Below are 19651 nucleotides of genomic sequence, written 5' to 3' on the forward strand. Positions count from 1 at the left end.
GCCAAACAGTTCGTTCACTTTAAAAAAAAACATAGCTCATATGGCTGACTTGCTTAAACAAATGTGGTTTCTAGTGACAATTAAGATGTACAAACTATGGCGTAAGGGGACGACAAGTGGATAAGAGGCAATCCGTCATTTAGATTAAGACATTAATGAGCGAGCTAGGACGGACGTTGTCAGTATAACTATTTGTTCAGCACTTTTGAAATGTAAAGTTACAGAATTCAGAACATGGTGCGTTCTAAGTGTATTCCCTGTACACCAAGTCAGAACTGTAGGACAAATAAAGGGGGCATATAAACAGACAATGAAAGCTCTTAGAATATTCAATGATATAATTTCTCTAAAACAGGCTAAAGGCTAAATGTGCACCACAAAGTTACAGTGAGGGAATAAAGTATTTGATCCCCTGCTGATTTTGTACGTTTGCCCACTGACAAAGAAATGATCAGTCTATAATTTGAATGGTAGGTTTATTTGAAGTGAGAGACAGAATAACAACAACAAAATCCAGAAAAACGCATGTCAAAAATGTTATAAATTGATTTGCATTTTAATGAGGGAAATAAGTATTTGACCCCCTCTGCAAAACATGACTTGGTGGCAAAACCCTTGTTGGCAATCAGAGGTCAGACATTTTTTCCCCTCACTGTAGCACACTAGACTAAGTTATGAGGGAGGAAAGGGACCAAATTATTAGGGTAAGGCACATGGGCTACTAACAGCTTACTACACAACGTACACTTACAGTGGGGCAAAAAGTATTTAGTCAGTCACCAATTGTGCAAGTTCTCCCACTTAAAAAGATGAGAGAGGCCTGTAATTTTCATCATAGGTACACTTCAACTATGACAGACAAAATTAGAAGAAATCAAATCCAGAAAATCACATTGAAGGATTTTTAATGAATTTATTTGCAAATTAGGGTGGAAAACCTGCGTTTTGAAGCTGCCTAACAGCTCGCGTAAACTAGCAGGTGATAAATTGCCACGTGCCGTTTTGGCGTTCTGGCAGCATATAGCAGCACGTTCGATGGTGCATCAAGAATTCAGCAAGTTTACGTGAAGGTCTGGTTATCAAATGGGTAAATGGGTCCGTTCTCCATTTCATGAATATGTATTCACAGGAAAATAGTAAACCACTCTGGTGACAAACTAACTTTGCTGCCCTGTTTCCAATCGTCCACATGGCTGGGAGAACAACCTATTCAAGTAAGTAAATACACTTTTTAAAATGCTTTTAAAAACGATGTATGATTAGCTTACTAGCTAATGAGCTGCTAAATGAGCTAGCTATCTAGCCAACTTGAAATACTGTATAGATAGCTAGCTAAGTGAATACAATTTTTTTTACCAGATACCTTACTTCATATTAGCTAGCTATCTTGATGTATTTATCACTGTAAAAAAAGCGAATTCAAAATACTTGGCTGCTGCCAACACACTGACACTGACTCAACTCCAGCCACTTTAATAATGGGAATTGATGGGAAATGATGTAAAATTATATCACTAGCCACTTTAAACAATGCTACCTAATATAATGTTACATACCCTACATTATTCATCTCATATGCATACGTATATACTGTACTCTACATCATCGACTGCATCCTTATGTAATACATGTATCACTGGCCACTTTAACTATGCCACTTTGTTTACATACTCATCTCATATGTATATACTGTATCTTGCCTATGCTGCTCTGTACCATCACTCATTCATATATCTTTATGTACATATTCTTTATCCCCTTACACTGTGTATAAGACAGTAGTTTTGGAATTGTTAGTTAGATTACTTGTTGGTTATTACTGCATTATCGGAACTAGAAGCACAAGCATTTCGCTACACTCGCATTAACATCTGCTAACCATGTGTATGTGACAAATCAATTTGATTTGATTTGAAGCCGAAGGACACCATCCCAACCGTGAAGCACGGGGGTGGCAGCATCATGTTGTGGGGGTGCCTTGCTGCAGGAGGGACTGGTGCACTTCACAAAATAGATGACCTCATCAGGGAGGGAAATTATGTGGATATATTGAAGCAACATCTCAAGACATCAGTCAGGAAGTTAAAGCTTGGTCACAAATCAGTCTTCCAAATGGACAATGACCCCAAGCATACAAATCAAATTTATTTTATATAGCCCTTCGTACATCAGCTGATATCTCAAAGTGCTGTACAGAAACCCAGCCTAAAACCCCAAACAGCAAGCAATGCAGGTGTAGAAGCACTGTGGCTAGGAAAAACTCCCTAGAAAGGCCAAAACCTAGGAAGAAACTTAGCCTGGTTCCTCTCTATGTGGGGTGGCCAGTCCTCTTCTGGCTGTGCCGGGTGGAGATTATAACAGAACATGGCCAAGATGTTCAAATGTTCATAAATGACCAGCGCGGTCAAATAATAATCACAGTAGTTGTCGAATAATAATAAGGCAGAACAGTTTGACTTACTTCCAAAGTTGTGGCAAAATGGTTTAAGGACAACAAAGTCAAGGTATTGGAGTGGTCATCACAAAGCCCTGAACTGAAAAAGCATGTGTGAGTAAGGAGGCCTACAAACCTGACTCAGTTACACCAGCTCTGTCATGAGGAATGGGCCAAAATTCTCACAAATTATTGTAGGAAGCTTGTGGAAGGCTACCCGAAACGTTTGACCCAAGTTAAACAATTATAAGGCAATGCTACCAAATACTAATTGAGTGTATGTAAACTTCTGACCCACTGGGAATGTGATGAAAGAAATAAAAGCTGAAATAAATAATTCTCTCTCCTATTATTCTGACATTTCACATTCTTAAAATAAAGTGGTGATCCTAACTGACCTAAGACAAAGAATTGTTACTAGGATTAAATGTCAGGAATTGTGAAAAACTGAGTTTAAATGTATTTGGCTGAGGTGTATGTAAACTTCCGACTTCAACTGTCCCTGGAGATTCCTTCAAAACGATTGCCTACAGTTGCCGTGGCACTGAAAGATTGGGTGACCAGGGCCATCTGGGACTGCCTCCTGGCGTGTGAAGGCTACCTGTGTCCTGTATAACTTCCTGAGGATGGACAAGAGGGGATCTGCAGCTCGTCGCTGTATGTTTCAAGGATGGGGTTCAACAACGCAGCTAGCTGGTCTGTCATAATATAATAGCGACAGTAGATCTACCTGGTCTGTCATAATATAATAGAGACAGTAACAACAACGCAGGGAGATCTTCTTCAAAGAGGTTCATAGAGCTGTTCCCTTGCAACACTGTAGACTACAGTCATGACCAAAAGTTTTGAAAAGAACACATACATTTTCACAAAGTCTGCTGCCTCAGTTTGTATGATGGCAATTTGCATATATTCCAGAATGTTATGAAGAGTGATCAGATGAATTGCAAAGTCCCTCTTTGCCATGCAAATGAACTGAATCCCCCAAAAACATTTCTACTGCATTTCATCCCTGCCACAAAAGGACCAGGTGACATCATGTCAGTGATTCTCTCGTTAACACAGGTGAGTGTTGGCGTGGACAAGGCTGGAGATCACTCTGTCATGCTGATTGAGTTTGAATAACAGATTGGAAGCTTTAAAAGGAGGGTGGTGCTTGGAATCATTGTTCTTCCTCTGTCAACCATGGTTACCTGCAAGGAAACACGTGCCGTCATTGCTTTGCACACAAAGGTCTTCACGGGATATTGCTCTCAGTAAGATTGCACATAAATCAACCATTTTTTGGTTCATCAAGAACTTCAAGGAGAGCGGTTCAATTGTTGTGAAGAAGGCTTCTATTTAAGTCACCCATATTTCAAACATTTAGAACAATTACACATTATAACCCACACCTACAAACTCGTGTATCAATCTGATTGTTGGATTGTGTTGTGCAGTAAGCAGGCTCAGGTGTATAACTGTGGCTCCTTCCACCTTCAAAGAATAGGCAAGAGGGCCGACCATGGAGAATAGTGAGACACTTCCTTATTCATATTTAAATAACTATATTGTTTGTCCTCACGTCTGCATGTTTTTTCAGCATAAATTACACACTTCGTATGGACACCAGGGGAGGCCACACGCACAGATTCCTGTTGAACATTGTGTCTCTACCTTGTTTTCTCAATAACAGTCTCTCCTTCACTTCATCCCTGTCTCCCCCTTCTCCCTAAATCCTCTAGGTTATATCAGCTGTGTTGGTGAACCCCTCCTGCATATGAACTGGCTGATACAGGGGGAACAGCATGATCAGAGGTGAGGCGTCATTTTGTCGGGTCAACAGGAAGTATTATTAAAGAGATGTAGTTGTCCCAGAGTTAATGATCCCAGGTCAGTTTATATTATACAGGAAGTATTATTAAAGAGATGCTTTACATTGAAATACAGACAGATGCAGTAGTCCCAGAGTTAATGATCCCAGGTCAGTTTATATTATACAGGAAGTATTATTAAAGAGATGTAGTAGTCCCAGAGTTAATGATCCCAGGTCAGTTTATATTATACAGGAAGTATTATTAAAGAGATGTAGTAGTCCCAGAGTTAATGATCCCAGGTCAGTTTATATTAAACAGGAAGTATTATTAAAGAGATGTAGTTGTCCCAGAGTTAATGATCCCAGGTCAGTTTATATTATACAGGAAGTATTATTAAAGAGATGCAGTAGTCCCAGAGTTAATGATCCCAGGTCAGTTTATATTATACAGGAAGTATTATTAAAGAGATGCAGTAGTCCCAGAGTTAATGATCCAAGGACATGTTTGTATGCGGCTTTATTAACTCAATTCTTTATTGTTATTATTTTTACATTGTTTGCAAACATATGTTACATTTATTAATGACTCAATAACATGCAAAACAGGCCAATATATATATATATATGGCAATGCATCATTCGGGGCAAGTGGGGCATATATATTTAGCTAAACAGGAGCCCCACTTACCCTGAATGATGCGTCGCCAGATTAAAGACAACCGATCCTGTAGAGGTTAAAGACCAACTTTTATAAACAATGGTAACACTGCCATGTAGATCAGAGACTTTGCTATCGGTTAACCCACATTAGTGTCTGACTTTCGGCTGTTGCAGATTCACCCATCCCCGACTTCAACCCTCGACTTTCGTCTACAGTCAGTTGCTCTGGCCTTACACGGAACCCAATACCGGCTGCGCGCGTGCGCCATCGTGCGCAAATGTATTTTGTCCCCTTACACCAACCACGATCACGACACGCATGTTAAAATATCAAAACAAACTCTGAACCAATGTCATTAATTTGGGGACAGGTCGAAAAGCATTAAACATGCATGGCAATTTAGCTAGTTTTTTTTTTTTTACCTTTATTTTACTAGGCAAGTCAGTTAAGAACAAATTCTTATTTTCAATGACGGCCTAGGAACAGTGGGTTAACTGCCTGTTCAGGGGCAGAACGACAGATTTGTACCTTGTCAGCTTGGGGATTCGAACTTGCAACCTTTCGGTTACTAGTCCAACGCTCTAACCACTAGGCTACTCTGCCGCCCCAGTTAGCTTGCACCTGCTAGCTAACGTTAATTTGTCCGACTTAGCTAGCTTGCACCTGCTAGCTAACGTTAATTTGTTCGACTTAGCTTGCTTGCACCTGCTAGCTAACGTTAATTTGTCCGACTTAGCTAGCTTGCACCTGCTAGCTAACGTTAAGTTGTCCGACTTAGCTAGCTTGCACCTGCTAGCTAACGTTAATTTGTTCGACTTAGCTAGCTTGCTGGGATCCTGGGATATAAACATTGAGTTGTTATTTTACCTGAAATGCACAAGGTCCTCTCCTCAGACAATTAATCCACACATAAAATGGCCAACCAAATCGTTTCTAGTCTCTCCTCCTTCCAGGCTTTTTCATCTTTGAATGTATATGGTGATCCATCTAAACTTTCATTGTATTACCACAACAACCTGCACAACAGTTGCTCTTCCAATCACCCATGTTGTTATAACCAATGAGGAGATGGCACCGTGGGTACCTGCTTCTATAAACCAATGAGGTGATGGGAGAGGCAGGACTTTCAGCACGATCTGCGTCAGAAATAGGACTGATTTCTATTTTAGCCCTTGGCAACGCAGAAGCTCGTTGGCGCGAGCGAGCAGTGTGGGTGCAATAATTGAATAACATGGATTTCTAAATGTATTTTGCGACGCTTGCGCACGCGACGTGTCCGGTCTGGTCAGCATGTTACCACTCAAACGCGTCCTATGTGTCCAACTAACTAACGTACCAAGTTGCTGGACTACTCTGGATGTGAAAATGAACGGTGTGTCTTTAAGGCGTCCTACTGCCCTGTAGATGTGTGTTGCTGTGGCAGAGAAACTGACGCCCGGGACCCTGTAGTCCACGTTATTATTCCATCCTGAACCGGCGAGGAAACTGGCGGCGTTGCGTTCATAGGAGATACAGCAGTCAATCAAAAACAAACGTCCCCAAACTATTGCAACTCTTTCGCGGTGAGTGTTAAACAATCTCATCTTGACTCATGTGGCGTTACTTGATGAATCGGTGTTGTGCGTACGAGGAAACGGTTTAGGTGTTCTAGGTAGGCGTTTTAGCCCTTTAGGAAAGCGACGTGTAAAACGACTAGTAGAAGGTATGCTAGGCTACTTACTGTAAGTGCAGTGTCATTAACGAAATGACTATAACTTGTGGTTTTGACAATGGTCTTCTCCTCTTTCCATTGTGAAAAATGAAAGGGCAAGGTAAATACTACTCTAATAATCTCTCACTTGGGGCACATAGATCTTCTACTAACTGCCCGGGCTGCTTCAGTGTATTTGTAGTAATAGAAACACACACAAAAACAACAACATATCACAGCTGAGACATTTTTATTCATTACATCAAATGGAAGCCTACATTATTGTCTACATGTTGTAACCAAACAGGATTTCATAACAATACTGTTTATTGATTTGATAGAACTTTCTTTTTTTTTTATCTTGACGTAATTGCCTATAAAGGTTGTCATTTTTGGTGTCTTGTCATAGAGAATGTAAATCCTCTGCATTATTCACAGCAGAAGCTGACAGTTCTGTGTGTATACCTTACTAATGACAGTGGTGGGGGAAAGTACCCAGGTGTCATACTTGAGTAAAAGTAAAGATACCGTTAATAGAAAATGACTCAAGTAAAAGTGAAAGTCACCCAGTAAAATACTACTTGAGTAAAAGTCAAAGTATTTGGTTTTAAATATACTTAAGAATCAAAAGTAAAAGTATAAATAATTTCAAATTTCTTATATTAATTAAGCAATCCAGACGGCATGATTTACTTGTTTTATTTTATTAACGGAAAGCGACAGGCACACTCCAACACTCAGATATAATTTACAAACAAAGCATTTGTGTTTAGTGAGTCCTCTAGATCAGAGGCTAGAAGGGATGACCAGGGATGTTCTCTGTTTAGTGAGTCCTCTAGATCAGAGGCTAGAAGGGATGACCAGGGATGTTCTCTGTTTAGTGAGTCCTCCAGATCAGAGGCAGTAGGGATGACCAGGGATGTTCTCTGTTTAGTGAGTCCTCTAGATCAGAGGCTAGAAGGGATGACCAGGGATGTTCTCTGTTTAGTGAGTCCTCTAGATCAGAGGCTAGAAGGGATGACCAGGGATGTTCTCTGTTTAGTGAGTCCTCTAGATCAGAGGCAGTAGGGATGACCAGGGATGTTCTCTGTTTAGTGAGTCCTCTAGATCAGAGGCTAGAAGGGATGACCAGGGATGTTCTCTGTTTAGTGAGTCCTCTAGATCAGAGGCTAGAAGGGATGACCAGGGATGTTCTCTGTTTAGTGAGTCCTCCAGATCAGAGGCAGTAGGGATGACCAGGGATGTTCTCTGTTTAGTGAGTCCTCTAGATCAGAGGCTAGAATGGATGACCAGGGATGTTCTCTGTTTAGTGAGTCCTCTAGATCAGAGGCTAGAAGGGATGACCAGGGATGTTCTCTGTTTAGTGAGTCCTCTAGATCAGAGGCTAGAAGGGATGACCAGGGATGTTCTCTGTTTAGTGAGTCCTCTAGATCAGAGGCTAGAAGGGATGACCAGGGATGTTCTCTGTTTAGTGAGTCCTCTAGATCAGAGGCTAGAAGGGATGACCAGGGATGTTCTCTGTTTAGTGAGTCCTCCAGATCAGAGGCAGTAGGGATGACCAGGGATGTTCTCTGTTTAGTGAGTCCTCCAGATCAGAGGCAGTAGGGATGACCAGGGATGTTCTCTGTTTAGTGAGTCCTCTAGATCAGAGGCTAGAAGGGATGACCAGGGATGTTCTCTGTTTAGTGAGTCCTCTAGATCAGAGGCTAGAAGGGATGACCAGGGATGTTCTCTGTTTAGTGAGTCCTCCAGATCAGAGGCAGTAGGGATGACCAGGGATGTTCTCTGTTTAGTGAGTCCTCCAGATCAGAGGCTAGAAGGGATGACCAGGGATGTTCTCTGTTTAGTGAGTCCTCCAGATCAGAGGCAGTAGGGATGACCAGGGATGTTCTCTTGATGTGTATCGATTGGACCATTTTCTTGTCAACATGTAATGAGTACATTTGGGTGTCAGGGAAAATGTATGGAGTAAAAAGTACATTATTTTCTTTAGGAATGTAGTGCACTATTGTAAAGTGGCAGTTCCACTGGATGTCATAAGGTGAACGCACCAATTTGTAAGTCGCTCTGGATAAGAGCGTCTGCTAAATGACTTAAATGTAAATGTAGTGAAGTATCTATCAGATTTGTATCCCCCCACACACACACCTCCCACTAACACTATTCTGTCTTGTGTGTTGAGTCAGGTGGACAGACGCACGTTGCGTTGCTGTGTGTTGAGCCGACCATCAGGATGAGGCCTGGTCAGCTGTGTGTTCTGGTCCCAACTTCCACTACCCTCCTCTTCCTCCTGGTCCTATCAGGATCTTCTCAGACCAGCGCCTGTAACAAGGCCCTCTGCGCCTCCGACGTCAGCAAGTGCCTCATACAGGTGACTGTGTGTGTGTGTGTGTGTGTGTATGCCATATCTTGGTGATGTGTAGAAGAGGGTAATGTGAACACTTGCGATGTCATCAATACAGCCAACTTTTTTTTTGTTGAACAGACTCAAAACCAAACACTATCTTTGCATTGTGACTGTGTGTGTGTGACTGTGTATTTTTATCCTATTATTGGATTTTCACTTTTCCCTCCACTAGTTTGTTCATCTGGTTATCCAGTTGCATTATGTGCCTTTACAACATACAGCGGGAAGGAAAAAGGATAAATGACTCCCCCTGGTGGCCAGACCCGGTGTTGGAAAGCCAGGAGCTGCCACCAAGCTCTAGTGTTCTACCGGGGTTGAAAGACCCTGAGTAAACAGTGGGAAGAAAAAGGATAAAGGACTTCCCCTGGTGGCCAGACCCGGTGTTGGAAAGCCAGGAGCTGCCACCAAGCTCTAGTGTTCTACCGGGGTTGAAAGACCCTGAGTAAACAGTGGGAAGAAAAAGGATAAAGGACTCCCCCTGGTGGCCAGACCCGGTGTTGGAAAGCCAGGAGCTGCCACCAAGCTCTAGTGTTCTACCGGGGTTGAAAGACCCTGAGTAAAACCGTGGGAAGGAAAAGGATAAAGGACTCCCCCTGGTGGCCAGACCCGGTGTTGGAAAGCCAGGAGCTGCCACCAAGCTCTATTGTTCTACCGGGGTTGAAAGACCCTGAGTAAACAGTGGGAAGGAAAAGGTATGTGAACCTTTTAGATTTACCTGGATTTCTACATAAATTGGTCATAACATTTGATCTGATCTTCATCTAAGTCACAACAATAGACAAACACAGTCTGCTTAAACTAATAACACAAACAATTATACGTTTTCATGTCTTTATTGAACACACCGTGTAAACATTCACAGTGCAGGGTGGGAAAAGTCAGTGAACCTTTTGGATTTAATAACTGGTTGACCCTCCTTTGGCAGCAATAACCTCAACCAAATGTTTTCTGTAGTTGTGGATCAGACCTGCACAACGGTCAGGAGGAATTTTGGACCATTCCTCTTTACAAAACTGTTTCAGTTTCAGCAATATTCTTGGTATGTCTGGTGTGAACCGCTCCCTTGAGGTCGTGCCACAGCATCTCAATCGGGTTGAGGTCAGGACTGACTGGGCCACTCTGGTTGAGGTCAGGACTGACTGGGCCACTCTGGTTGAGGTCAGGACTGACTGGGCCACTCTGGTTGAGGTCAGGACTGACTAGGCCTCTCCAGAAGGCGTATTTTCTTCTGTTGAAGCCATTCTGTTGATTTACTTCTGTGTTTGGGGTCGTTGTCCTGTTGCGTCATCCAACTTCTGTTGAGCTTCAATTGGCGGACAGATACATTCTCCTGCAAAATGTCTTGATGAACTTGGGAATTCATTTTTCCATTGACGATAGCAAGCTGTCCAGACCCTGAGGCAGCAAAGCAGCCCCAAACCCATGATGCTCCCTCCACCAGACTTTACAGTTGGGATGAGGTTTTGATGTTGGTGTGCTGTGCCTTTTTTTTCTCCACACATAGTGTTGTATGTTCCTTCCAAACAACACAACTAGTTTCATCTGTCCACAGAATATTTTTCCAGTAGCGCTGCGGAACATCCAGGTGCTCCTTTGCAAACTTCAGACGTGCAGCAATGTTTTTTTTGGACAGCAGTGGCTTCTTCCGTGGTGTCCTCCCATAAACACCATTCTTGTTTCATGTTCTACATTTTGTAGACTTGTCAACAGAGATGTTATCATGTTCCAGAGATTTCTGTAAGTCTTAAGCTGACACACTAGGATTCTTCTGAACCTCATTGAGAATTCTGCGCTGTGATCTTGCAGTCATCTTTGCAGGAAGGCCACTCCTAGGGAGAGTAGCAACCGTGCTGAAATTTCTCCATTTATAGACAATTTGCCTTACCGTGGACTGACTTTGAGATACTTTTGTAACCCTTTCCAGCTTTATGTAGGGCAACAACTCTTAATCTTATGTCTTCTGAGATCTCTTTTCTTCGAGGCATGGTTCACATCAGGCAACGCTTCTTGTGAATAGCAAACTCAAATTGTGATTTAATTTTTAAATTTTTTAAAAATGGGGCAGGGCAGCGCTAACCAAAATTTCCAATCTCGTCTCATTGATTGGACTCCAGGTTATTTAACTCCTGACTCCAATTAGCTTTTGGAAAAGTAATTAGCCTAGGGGGTTCACATACTTTTTGAATGTTTAAATTATGTGTTCAATATAGATAAGAAAAATACAATAATTTGTGTGTTATTAGTTTAAGTAGACTGTGTTTGTATATCGTTGTGACTTAGATGAAGATCAGATCACATGTTATGTCATATTTATGCAGAAATCCAGGTAATTCCTGAGGGTTCACACACCTTTTCCTTGCCACTGTAATTCTATACATTATTCTGTACCATTAAAAACAACAGCTATTTACTCTTAGAAAATAAGATGCTATCTATAATCTAAAAGGGTTCTTCGACTTTCCCCATAGGAGAACTATTTTAAAGAACCCTTTTTGGTTCCAGGTAGAACCCTTTTTGGTTCCAGGTAGAACCCTTTTTTGGTTCCAGGTAGAACCCTTTTTTGGTTCCAGGTAGAACCATTTCCGGTTCCAGGTAGAACCCTTTCCACAGAGGGTTCTACATTTACAATATAGCTGGGTTCTACAGGTACAATCTGTAGCTGCGGGTCTTTGAACTACTACAGGCAGAAACACACTCAGACACACTGAACTGTACTACACTGTTCACACTGCATTTGTTTTCTGTGTTAACTTTTACCATATAAACTTCTTGTTGAACAGCCTTTTCTCTTTTTCAGTTACCATTAAATATTGTCTTAGGATATATCAGAATGTTTAACATCTGATGCTACAGAGCCTATGCAGCTTATAATCATTTCTAGGGGAGTTTTTCCTAGCCACCGTTCTTCTACACCTGCATCTCTAGGTTTCTTCCTAGGTTCCTGCCTTTCTAGGGGAGTTTTTCCGAGCCACTGTGCTTCTACACCTGCATCTCTAGGTTTCTTCCTAGGTTCCTGCCTTTCTAGGGGAGTTTTTCCTAGAGGAGGAGGGGTTTTAGGCTGGGTTTCTGTACAGCACTTTGAGATATCAGCTGATGTACGAAGGGCTATATAAATACATTTGATTTGATATAAATATGTAATGTGAATCCAGAAAGACAGACAACCTTCGACGGTCGATAGAAAATGGTGGTTTTGTGCAGAGCCACTCTGGCTGTGTTTTACAGCCCAAACTGATCTGATTTGTCAAAAGCGAACTAACTAACTTGCTTAGTCAAGCCTAGCTAACATTACGTTACCTCTTCTTCTTCTTCTTCTTCTTCTTCTTCTTCTTCTTCTTCTTCTTCTCGTCCAGTTGTGGTGTTTAGGTCTGGAAATGATTGATTTCTAGGATGGAGAAGCTGTCTGAAGTAAAGTATGAGGATTCCAGTAGGATATTTATGTAGCACACAGGAGGGACATTTGTTTTCTCTGTTGAGATTATTAGGTGTGCTTGCTGAAGGCAAAGCACAACTCTCGATATCTTACATAGTCATATTAATATTTGATTTCTGTAGCCCCGCTCTAGAGCTTAAACGATTTTTAAGCTATTAAACGCCAAAAACCAACTTCCAAATGTCCAGACTGCCCCAACTCGGATTGTTTTGTTTTGATGTTTTAACTATATTTTTTTTGAATTATAACAATATTTAAATGAGCCCCCAATGCATTTCACTGGCAAAAAAAAAAAGTGACCATCTACTTGAATTATTTTAGACCTCTCTAGCTCCTCCTACACCATTTTAAACCAATGTTGAGATGTTCAGACTGGCCCGACTTTGATTGTCAAATATATATATTTATTTATACTATTATTTTATTTGATATTTTGTGTTTGTTTTTATTTGGATATTTGATACTATGTATAATATTAGAATTATAACCATTTAAAGAAGAAGCAGAAGTTAACATGGGTTTAAAACCATAGAAATAATAATAGTTTCTATCCTAGTTGCTATATATATATATATATATATATATATATTGATAAATTAAACTACAACCTTCAGGGGGGATCCTAACTTTAAATTCTCTCTCTCTCTCAAAAAAAAAAAACGTTTTTAAAACAATGACATTAGCATAAAATAAATCATCAACACTAACTCTCAGTGAAGAGGCGACTGTGTGTATATAGCCTGAACTTGTGAATCATCAACACTAACTCTCAGTGAAGAGCCTGAACGAATCATCTAACTCTCAGTGTGTATATAGCCTGAACTTGTGAATCATCAACACTAACTCTCAGTGAAGAGGCGACTGTGTGTATATAGCCTGAACTTGTGAATCATCAACACTAACTCTCAGTGAAGAGGCGACTGTGTGTATATAGCCTGAACTTGTGAATCATCAACACTAACTCTCAGTGAAGAGGCGACTGTGTGTATATAGCCTGAACTTGTGAATCATCAACACTAACTCTCAGTGAAGAGGCGACTGTGTGTATATAGCCTGAACTTGTGAATCATCAACACTAACTCTCAGTGAAGAGGCGACTGTGTGTATATAGCCTGAACTTGTGAATCATCAACACTAACTCTCAGTGAAGAGGCGACTGTGTGTATATAGCCTGAACTTGTGAATCATCAACACTAACTCTCAGTGAAGAGGCGACTGTGTGTATATAGCCTGAACTTGTGAATCATCAACACTAACTCTCAGTGAAGAGGCGACTGTGTGTATATAGCCTGAACTTGTGAATCATCAACACTAACTCTCAGTGAAGAGGCGACTGTGTGTATAGCCTGAACTTGTGAATCATCAACACTAACTCTCAGTGAAGAGGCGACTGTGTGTATATAGCCTGAACTTGTGAATCATCAACACTAACTCTCAGTGAAGAGGCGACTGTGTGTATATAGCCTGAACTTGTGAATCATCAACACTAACTCTCAGTGAAGAGGCGACTGTGTGTATATAGCCTGAACTTGTGAATCATCAACACTAACTCTCAGTGAAGAGGCGACTGTGTGTATATAGCCTGAACTTGTGAATCATCAACACTAACTCTCAGTGAAGAGGCGACTGTGTGTATATAGCCTGAACTTGTGAATCATCAACACTAACTCTCAGTGAAGAGGCGACTGTGTGTATATAGCCTGAACTTGTGAATCATCAACACTAACTCTCAGTGAAGAGGCGACTGTGTGTATATAGCCTGAACTTGTGAATCATCAACACTAACTCTCAGTGAAGAGGCGACTGTGTGTATATAGCCTGAACTTGTGAATCATCAACACTAACTCTCAGTGAAGAGGCGACTGTGTGTATATAGCCTGAACTTGTGAATCATCACTACACTAACTCTCATCAACACTAACTCTCAGTGAAGAGGCGACTGTGTGTATATAGCCTGAACTTGTGAATCATCAACACTAACTCTCAGTGAAGAGGCGACTGTGTGTATATAGCCTGAACTTGTGAATCATCAACACTAACTCTCAGTGAAGAGGCGACTGTGTGTATATAGCCTGAACTTGTGAATCATCAACACTAACTCTCAGTGAAGAGCGACTGTGTGTATATAGCCTGAACTTGTGAATCATCAACACTAACTCTCAGTGAAGAGGCGACTGTGTGTATATAGCCTGAACTTGTGAATCATCAACACTAACTCTCAGTGAAGAGGCGACTGTGTGTATATAGCCTGAACTTGTGAATCATCAACACTAACTCTCAGTGAAGAGGCGACTGTGTGTATATAGCCTGAACTTGTGAATCATCAACACTAACTCTCAGTGAAGAGGCGACTGTGTGTATATAGCCTGAACTTGTGAATCATCAACACTAACTCTCAGTGAAGAGGAATCATCAACACTAACTCTCAGAAGAGGCTGTGTGTATATAGCCTGAACTTGTGAATCATCAACACTAACTCTCAGTGAAGAGGCGACTGTGTGTATATAGCCTGAACTTGTGAATCATCAACACTAACTCTCAGTGAAGAGGCGACTGTGTGTATATAGCCTGAACTTGTGAATCATCAACACTAACTCTCAGTGAAGAGGCGACTGTGTGTATATAGCCTGAACTTGTGAATCATCAACAACTCTAACTCAGTGAAGAGGCGACTGTGTGTATATAGCCTGAACTTGTGAATCATCAACACTAACTCTCAGTGAAGAGGCGACTGTGTGTATATAGCCTGAACTTGTGAATCATCAACACTAACTCTCAGTGAAGAGGCGACTGTGTGTATATAGCCTGAACTTGTGAATCATCAACACTAACTCTCAGTGAAGAGGCGACTGTGTGTATATAGCCTGAACTTGTGAATCATCAACACTAACTCTCAGTGAAGAACTTGGAATCGTGACTGTGTGTATATAGCCTGAACTTGTGAATCATCAACACTAACTCTCAGTGAAGAGGCGACTGTGTGTATATAGCCTGAACTTGTGAATCATCAACACTAACTCTCAGTGAAGAGGCGACTGTGTGTATATAGCCTGAACTTGTGAATCATCAACACTAACTCTCAGTGAAGAGGCGACTGTGTGTATATAGCCTGAACTTGTGAATCATCAACACTAACTCTCAGTGAAGAGGCGACTGTGTGTATATATAGCCTGAACTTGTGAATCATCAACACTAACTCTCAGTGAAGAGGCGACTGTGTGTATATAGCCTGAACTTGTGAATCATCAACACTAACTCTCAGTGAAGAGGCGACTGTGTGTATATAGCCTGAACTTGTGAATCATCAACACTAACTCTCAGTGAAGAGGCGACTGTGTGTATATAGCCTGAACTTGTGAATCATCAACACTAACTCTCAGTGAAGAGGCGACTGTGTGTATATAGCCTGAACTTGTGAATCATCAACACTAACTCTCAGTGAAGAGGCTGTGTGTATATAGCCTGAACTTGTGAATCATCAACACTAACTCTCAGTGAAGAGGCGACTGTGTGTATATAGCCTGAACTTGTGAATCATCAACACTAACTCTCAGTGAAGAGGCGACTGTGTGTATATAGCCTGAACTTGTGAATCATCAACACTAACTCTCAGTGAAGAGGCGACTGTGTGTATATAGCCTGAACTTGTGAATCATCAACACTAACTCTCAGTGAAGAGGCGACTGTGTGTATATAGCCTGAACTTGTGAATCATCAACACTAACTCTCAGTGAAGAGGCGACTGTGTGTATATAGCCTGAACTTGTGAATCATCAACACTAACTCTCAGTGAAGAGGCGACTGTGTGTATATAGCCTGAACTTGTGAATCATCAACACTAACTCTCAGTGAAGAGGCGACTGTGTGTATATAGCCTGAACTTGTGAATCATCAACACTAACTCTCAGTGAAGAGGCGACTGTGTGTATATAGCCTGAACTTGTGAATCATCAACACTAACTCTCAGTGAAGAGGCGACTGTGTGTATATAGCCTGAACTTGTGAATCATCAACACTAACTCTCAGTGAAGAGGCGACTGTGTGTATATAGCCTAACTCTCAGAACTTGTGAATCATCAATCATCAAACTAACTCAGTGAAGAGGCGACTGTGTGTATATATAGCCTGAACTTGTGAATCATCAACACTAACTCTCAGTGAAGAGGCGACTGTGTGTATATATAGCCTGAACTTGTGAATCATCAACACTAACTCTCAGTGAAGAGGCGACTGTGTGTATATATAGCCTGAACTTGTGAATCATCAACACTAACTCTCAGTGAAGAGGCGACTGTGTGTATATATAGCCTGAACTTGTGAATCATCAACACTAACTCTCAGTGAAGAGGCGACTGTGTGTATATATAGCCTGAACTTGTGAATCATCAACACTAACTCTCAGTGAAGAGGCGACTGTGTGTATATAGCCTGAACTTGTGAATCATCAATACTTCACTCTCAGTGAAGAGGCGACTGTGTGTATATAGCCTGAACTTGTGAATCATCAACACTAACTCTCAGTGAAGAGGCGACTGTGTGTATATAGCCTGAACTTGTGAATCATCAACACTAACTCTCAGTGAAGAGGCGACTGTGTGTATATAGCCTGAACTTGTGAATCATCAACACTAACTCTTTAACTGTTAAGTCCTAGAAACACAAAAAACAACTTTCACAAGTTCAGGCTATCCTAACTTTCAATTCTTAAACACTTTCATCAACGAACGCTGGAACCATAGAGCGATATTTATGTATATATATATATATATATACTGCTCAAAAAAATAAAGGGAACACTTAAACAACACAATGTAACTCCCAAGTCAATCACACTTCTGTGAAATCAAACTGTCCACTTAGGAAGCAACACTGATTGACAATAAATGTCCCATGCTGTTGTGCAAATGGAATAAACAACAGGTGGAAATTATAGGCAATTAGCAAGACACCCCAAATAAAGGAGTGGTTCTGCAGGTGGTGACCACAGACCACTTCTCAGTTCCTATGCTTCCTGGCTGATGTTTTGGTCACTTTTGAATGCTGGCGGTGCTTTCCCTCTAGTGGTAGCATGAGACGGAGTCTACAACCCACACAAGTGGCTCAGGTAGTGCAGCTCATCCAGGATGGCACATCAATGCGAGCTGTGGCAAGAAGGTTTGCTGTGTCTGTCAGCGTAGTGTCCAGAGCATGGAGGCGCTACCAGGAGACAGGCCAGTACATCAGGAGACGTGGAGGAGGCCGTAGGAGGGCAACAACCCAGCAGCAGGACCGCTACCTCCACCTTTGTGCAAGGAGGAGCAGGAGGAGCACTGCCAGAGCCCTGCAAAATGACCTCCAGCAGGCCACAAATGTGCATGTGTCTGCTCAGACGGTCAGAAACAGACTCCATGAGGGTGGTATGAGGGCCCGACATCCACAGGTGGGGGTTGTGCTGACAGCCCAACACCGTGCAGGACGTTTGGCATTTGCCAGAGAACACCAACATTGGCAAATTCGCCACTGGCGCCCTGTGCTCTTCACAGATGAAAGCAGGTTCACACTGAGCACATGTGACAGACGTGACAGTCTGGAGATGCCGTGGAGAACGTTCTGCTGCCTGCAACATCCTCCAGCATGACTGGTTTGGCAGTGGGTCAGTCATGGTGTAGGGTGGCATTTCTTTGGGGGGCCGCACAGCCCTCCATGTGCTCGCCAGAGGTAGCCTGACTGCCATTAGGTACCGAGATGAGATCCTCAGACCCCTTGTGAGACCATATGCTGGTTGTCCTCTAGGTTACGGACCCACTGGTTGTCCTCTAGGTTACAGAGAGCTGGTAGTCCCATCCACCACACTACCAGGTGGGTGGTATAGAGGAGTTGGACCCACTGGTTACCCTCTAGGTTACAGAGAGCTGGTAGTCCCATCCACCACACTACCAGGTGGGTGGTATAGAGGAGATGGACCCACTGGTTGCCCTTCTAGGTTACAGAGAGCTGGTAGTCCCATCCACCACACTACCAGGTGGGTGGTATAGAGGAGATGGACCCACTGGTTGCCCTCTAGGTTACAGAGAGCTGGTAGTCCCATCCACCACACTACCAGGTGGGTGGTATAGAGGAGATGGACCCACTGGTTGACCTCTAGGTTACAGAGAGCTGGTAGTCCCATCCACCACACTACCACGTGGGTGGTATAGAGGAGATGGACCCACTGGTTGACCTCTAGGTTACAGAGAGCTGGTAGTCCCATCCACCACACTACCAGGTGGGTGGTATAGAGGAGATGGACGCACTGGTTGACCTCTAGATTACAGAGAGCTGGTAGTCCCATCCACCACACTACCAGGTGGGTGGTATAGAGGAGACAGACCCACTGGTTGACCTCTAGGTTACAAAGAACTACAGAGAACAAGCTTGTATGCTGGTGCGGTTGGCCCTGGGTTCCTCCTAATGCAAGACAATACTAGACCTCATGTGGCTGGAGTGTGTCAGCAGTTCCTGCAAGAGGAAGGCATTGATGCCCTCCCTCCCGCCACCTCATCAGGAGCATGCCCAGGTGTTGTAGGGAGGTCATACAGGCACGCGGAGGCCACACACACTACTGAGCCTCATTTTGACTTGTTTTAAGGACATTACATCAAAGTTGGATCAGCCTGTAGTGTGGTTTTCCACTTTAATTTTGAGTGTGACTCCAAATCCAGACCTCCATGGGTTAAAAAATTTGATTTCCATTGATCATTTTTGTGATTTTTGTTGTCAGCACATTCAACTATGTAAAGAAAAAGTATTTAATAAGAATATTTCATTCATTCAGATCTAGGATGTGTTATTTTAGTGTTCCCTTTATTTTTTGGAGCAGTGTATATAACTCCAGTCTCAAGGTCAACAGTGAAGAGGCGACTCATTTTGTGGGCAGTGGGCACATAGCCTGTCTCTCTACCTCTCTCTCTCTACCTCTCTCTCTCTCTCTCTCTCTACCTCTCTCTCTCTCTCTCTCTCTACCTCTGTCTCTCTCTCTCTCTCTACCTCTGTCTCTCTCTCTCTCTCTACCTCTGTCTCTCTCTCTCTCTCTACCTCTGTGTCTCTCTCTCTCTCTCTACCTCTGTCTCTCTCTCTCTCTCTCTACCTCTGTCTCTCTCTCTCTCTCTCTACCTCTGTCTCTCTCTCTCTCTCTCTACCTCTGTCTCTCTCTCTACCTCTCTCTACCTCTGTCTCTGTCTGTCTGTCTCTCTCTCTCAATTCAATTCAATTC

At 42.4% G+C, this 19651-nt stretch overlaps 1 protein-coding gene across 2 annotated transcripts in view; it reads left to right on the forward strand.

Moving 5' to 3' along the window:
• Positions 1-6048: 6048 nt before the first annotated feature.
• Positions 6049-19651, forward strand: part of LOC115124441 (twisted gastrulation protein homolog 1-A-like) — a 40211-nt gene continuing 26608 nt past the window's right edge. The window contains exons 1-2 of one of the 2 annotated variants that reach the window (XM_065016937.1): positions 6049-6452; positions 8767-8951. In XM_065016937.1, the coding sequence (XP_064873009.1) occupies positions 8814-8951 (138 nt within the window). In that variant the 5' untranslated portion in view covers positions 6049-6452; positions 8767-8813. Of the gene's footprint in view, positions 6453-6500; positions 6702-8766; positions 8952-19651 lie in introns of those variants that run through there. The other variant, XM_065016936.1, reaches the window with a different exon arrangement.

This window comes from Oncorhynchus nerka, unplaced genomic scaffold, assembly GCF_034236695.1.
Source record: "Oncorhynchus nerka isolate Pitt River unplaced genomic scaffold, Oner_Uvic_2.0 unplaced_scaffold_288___fragment_1, whole genome shotgun sequence".
NCBI lineage: Eukaryota > Metazoa > Chordata > Actinopteri > Salmoniformes > Salmonidae > Oncorhynchus > Oncorhynchus nerka.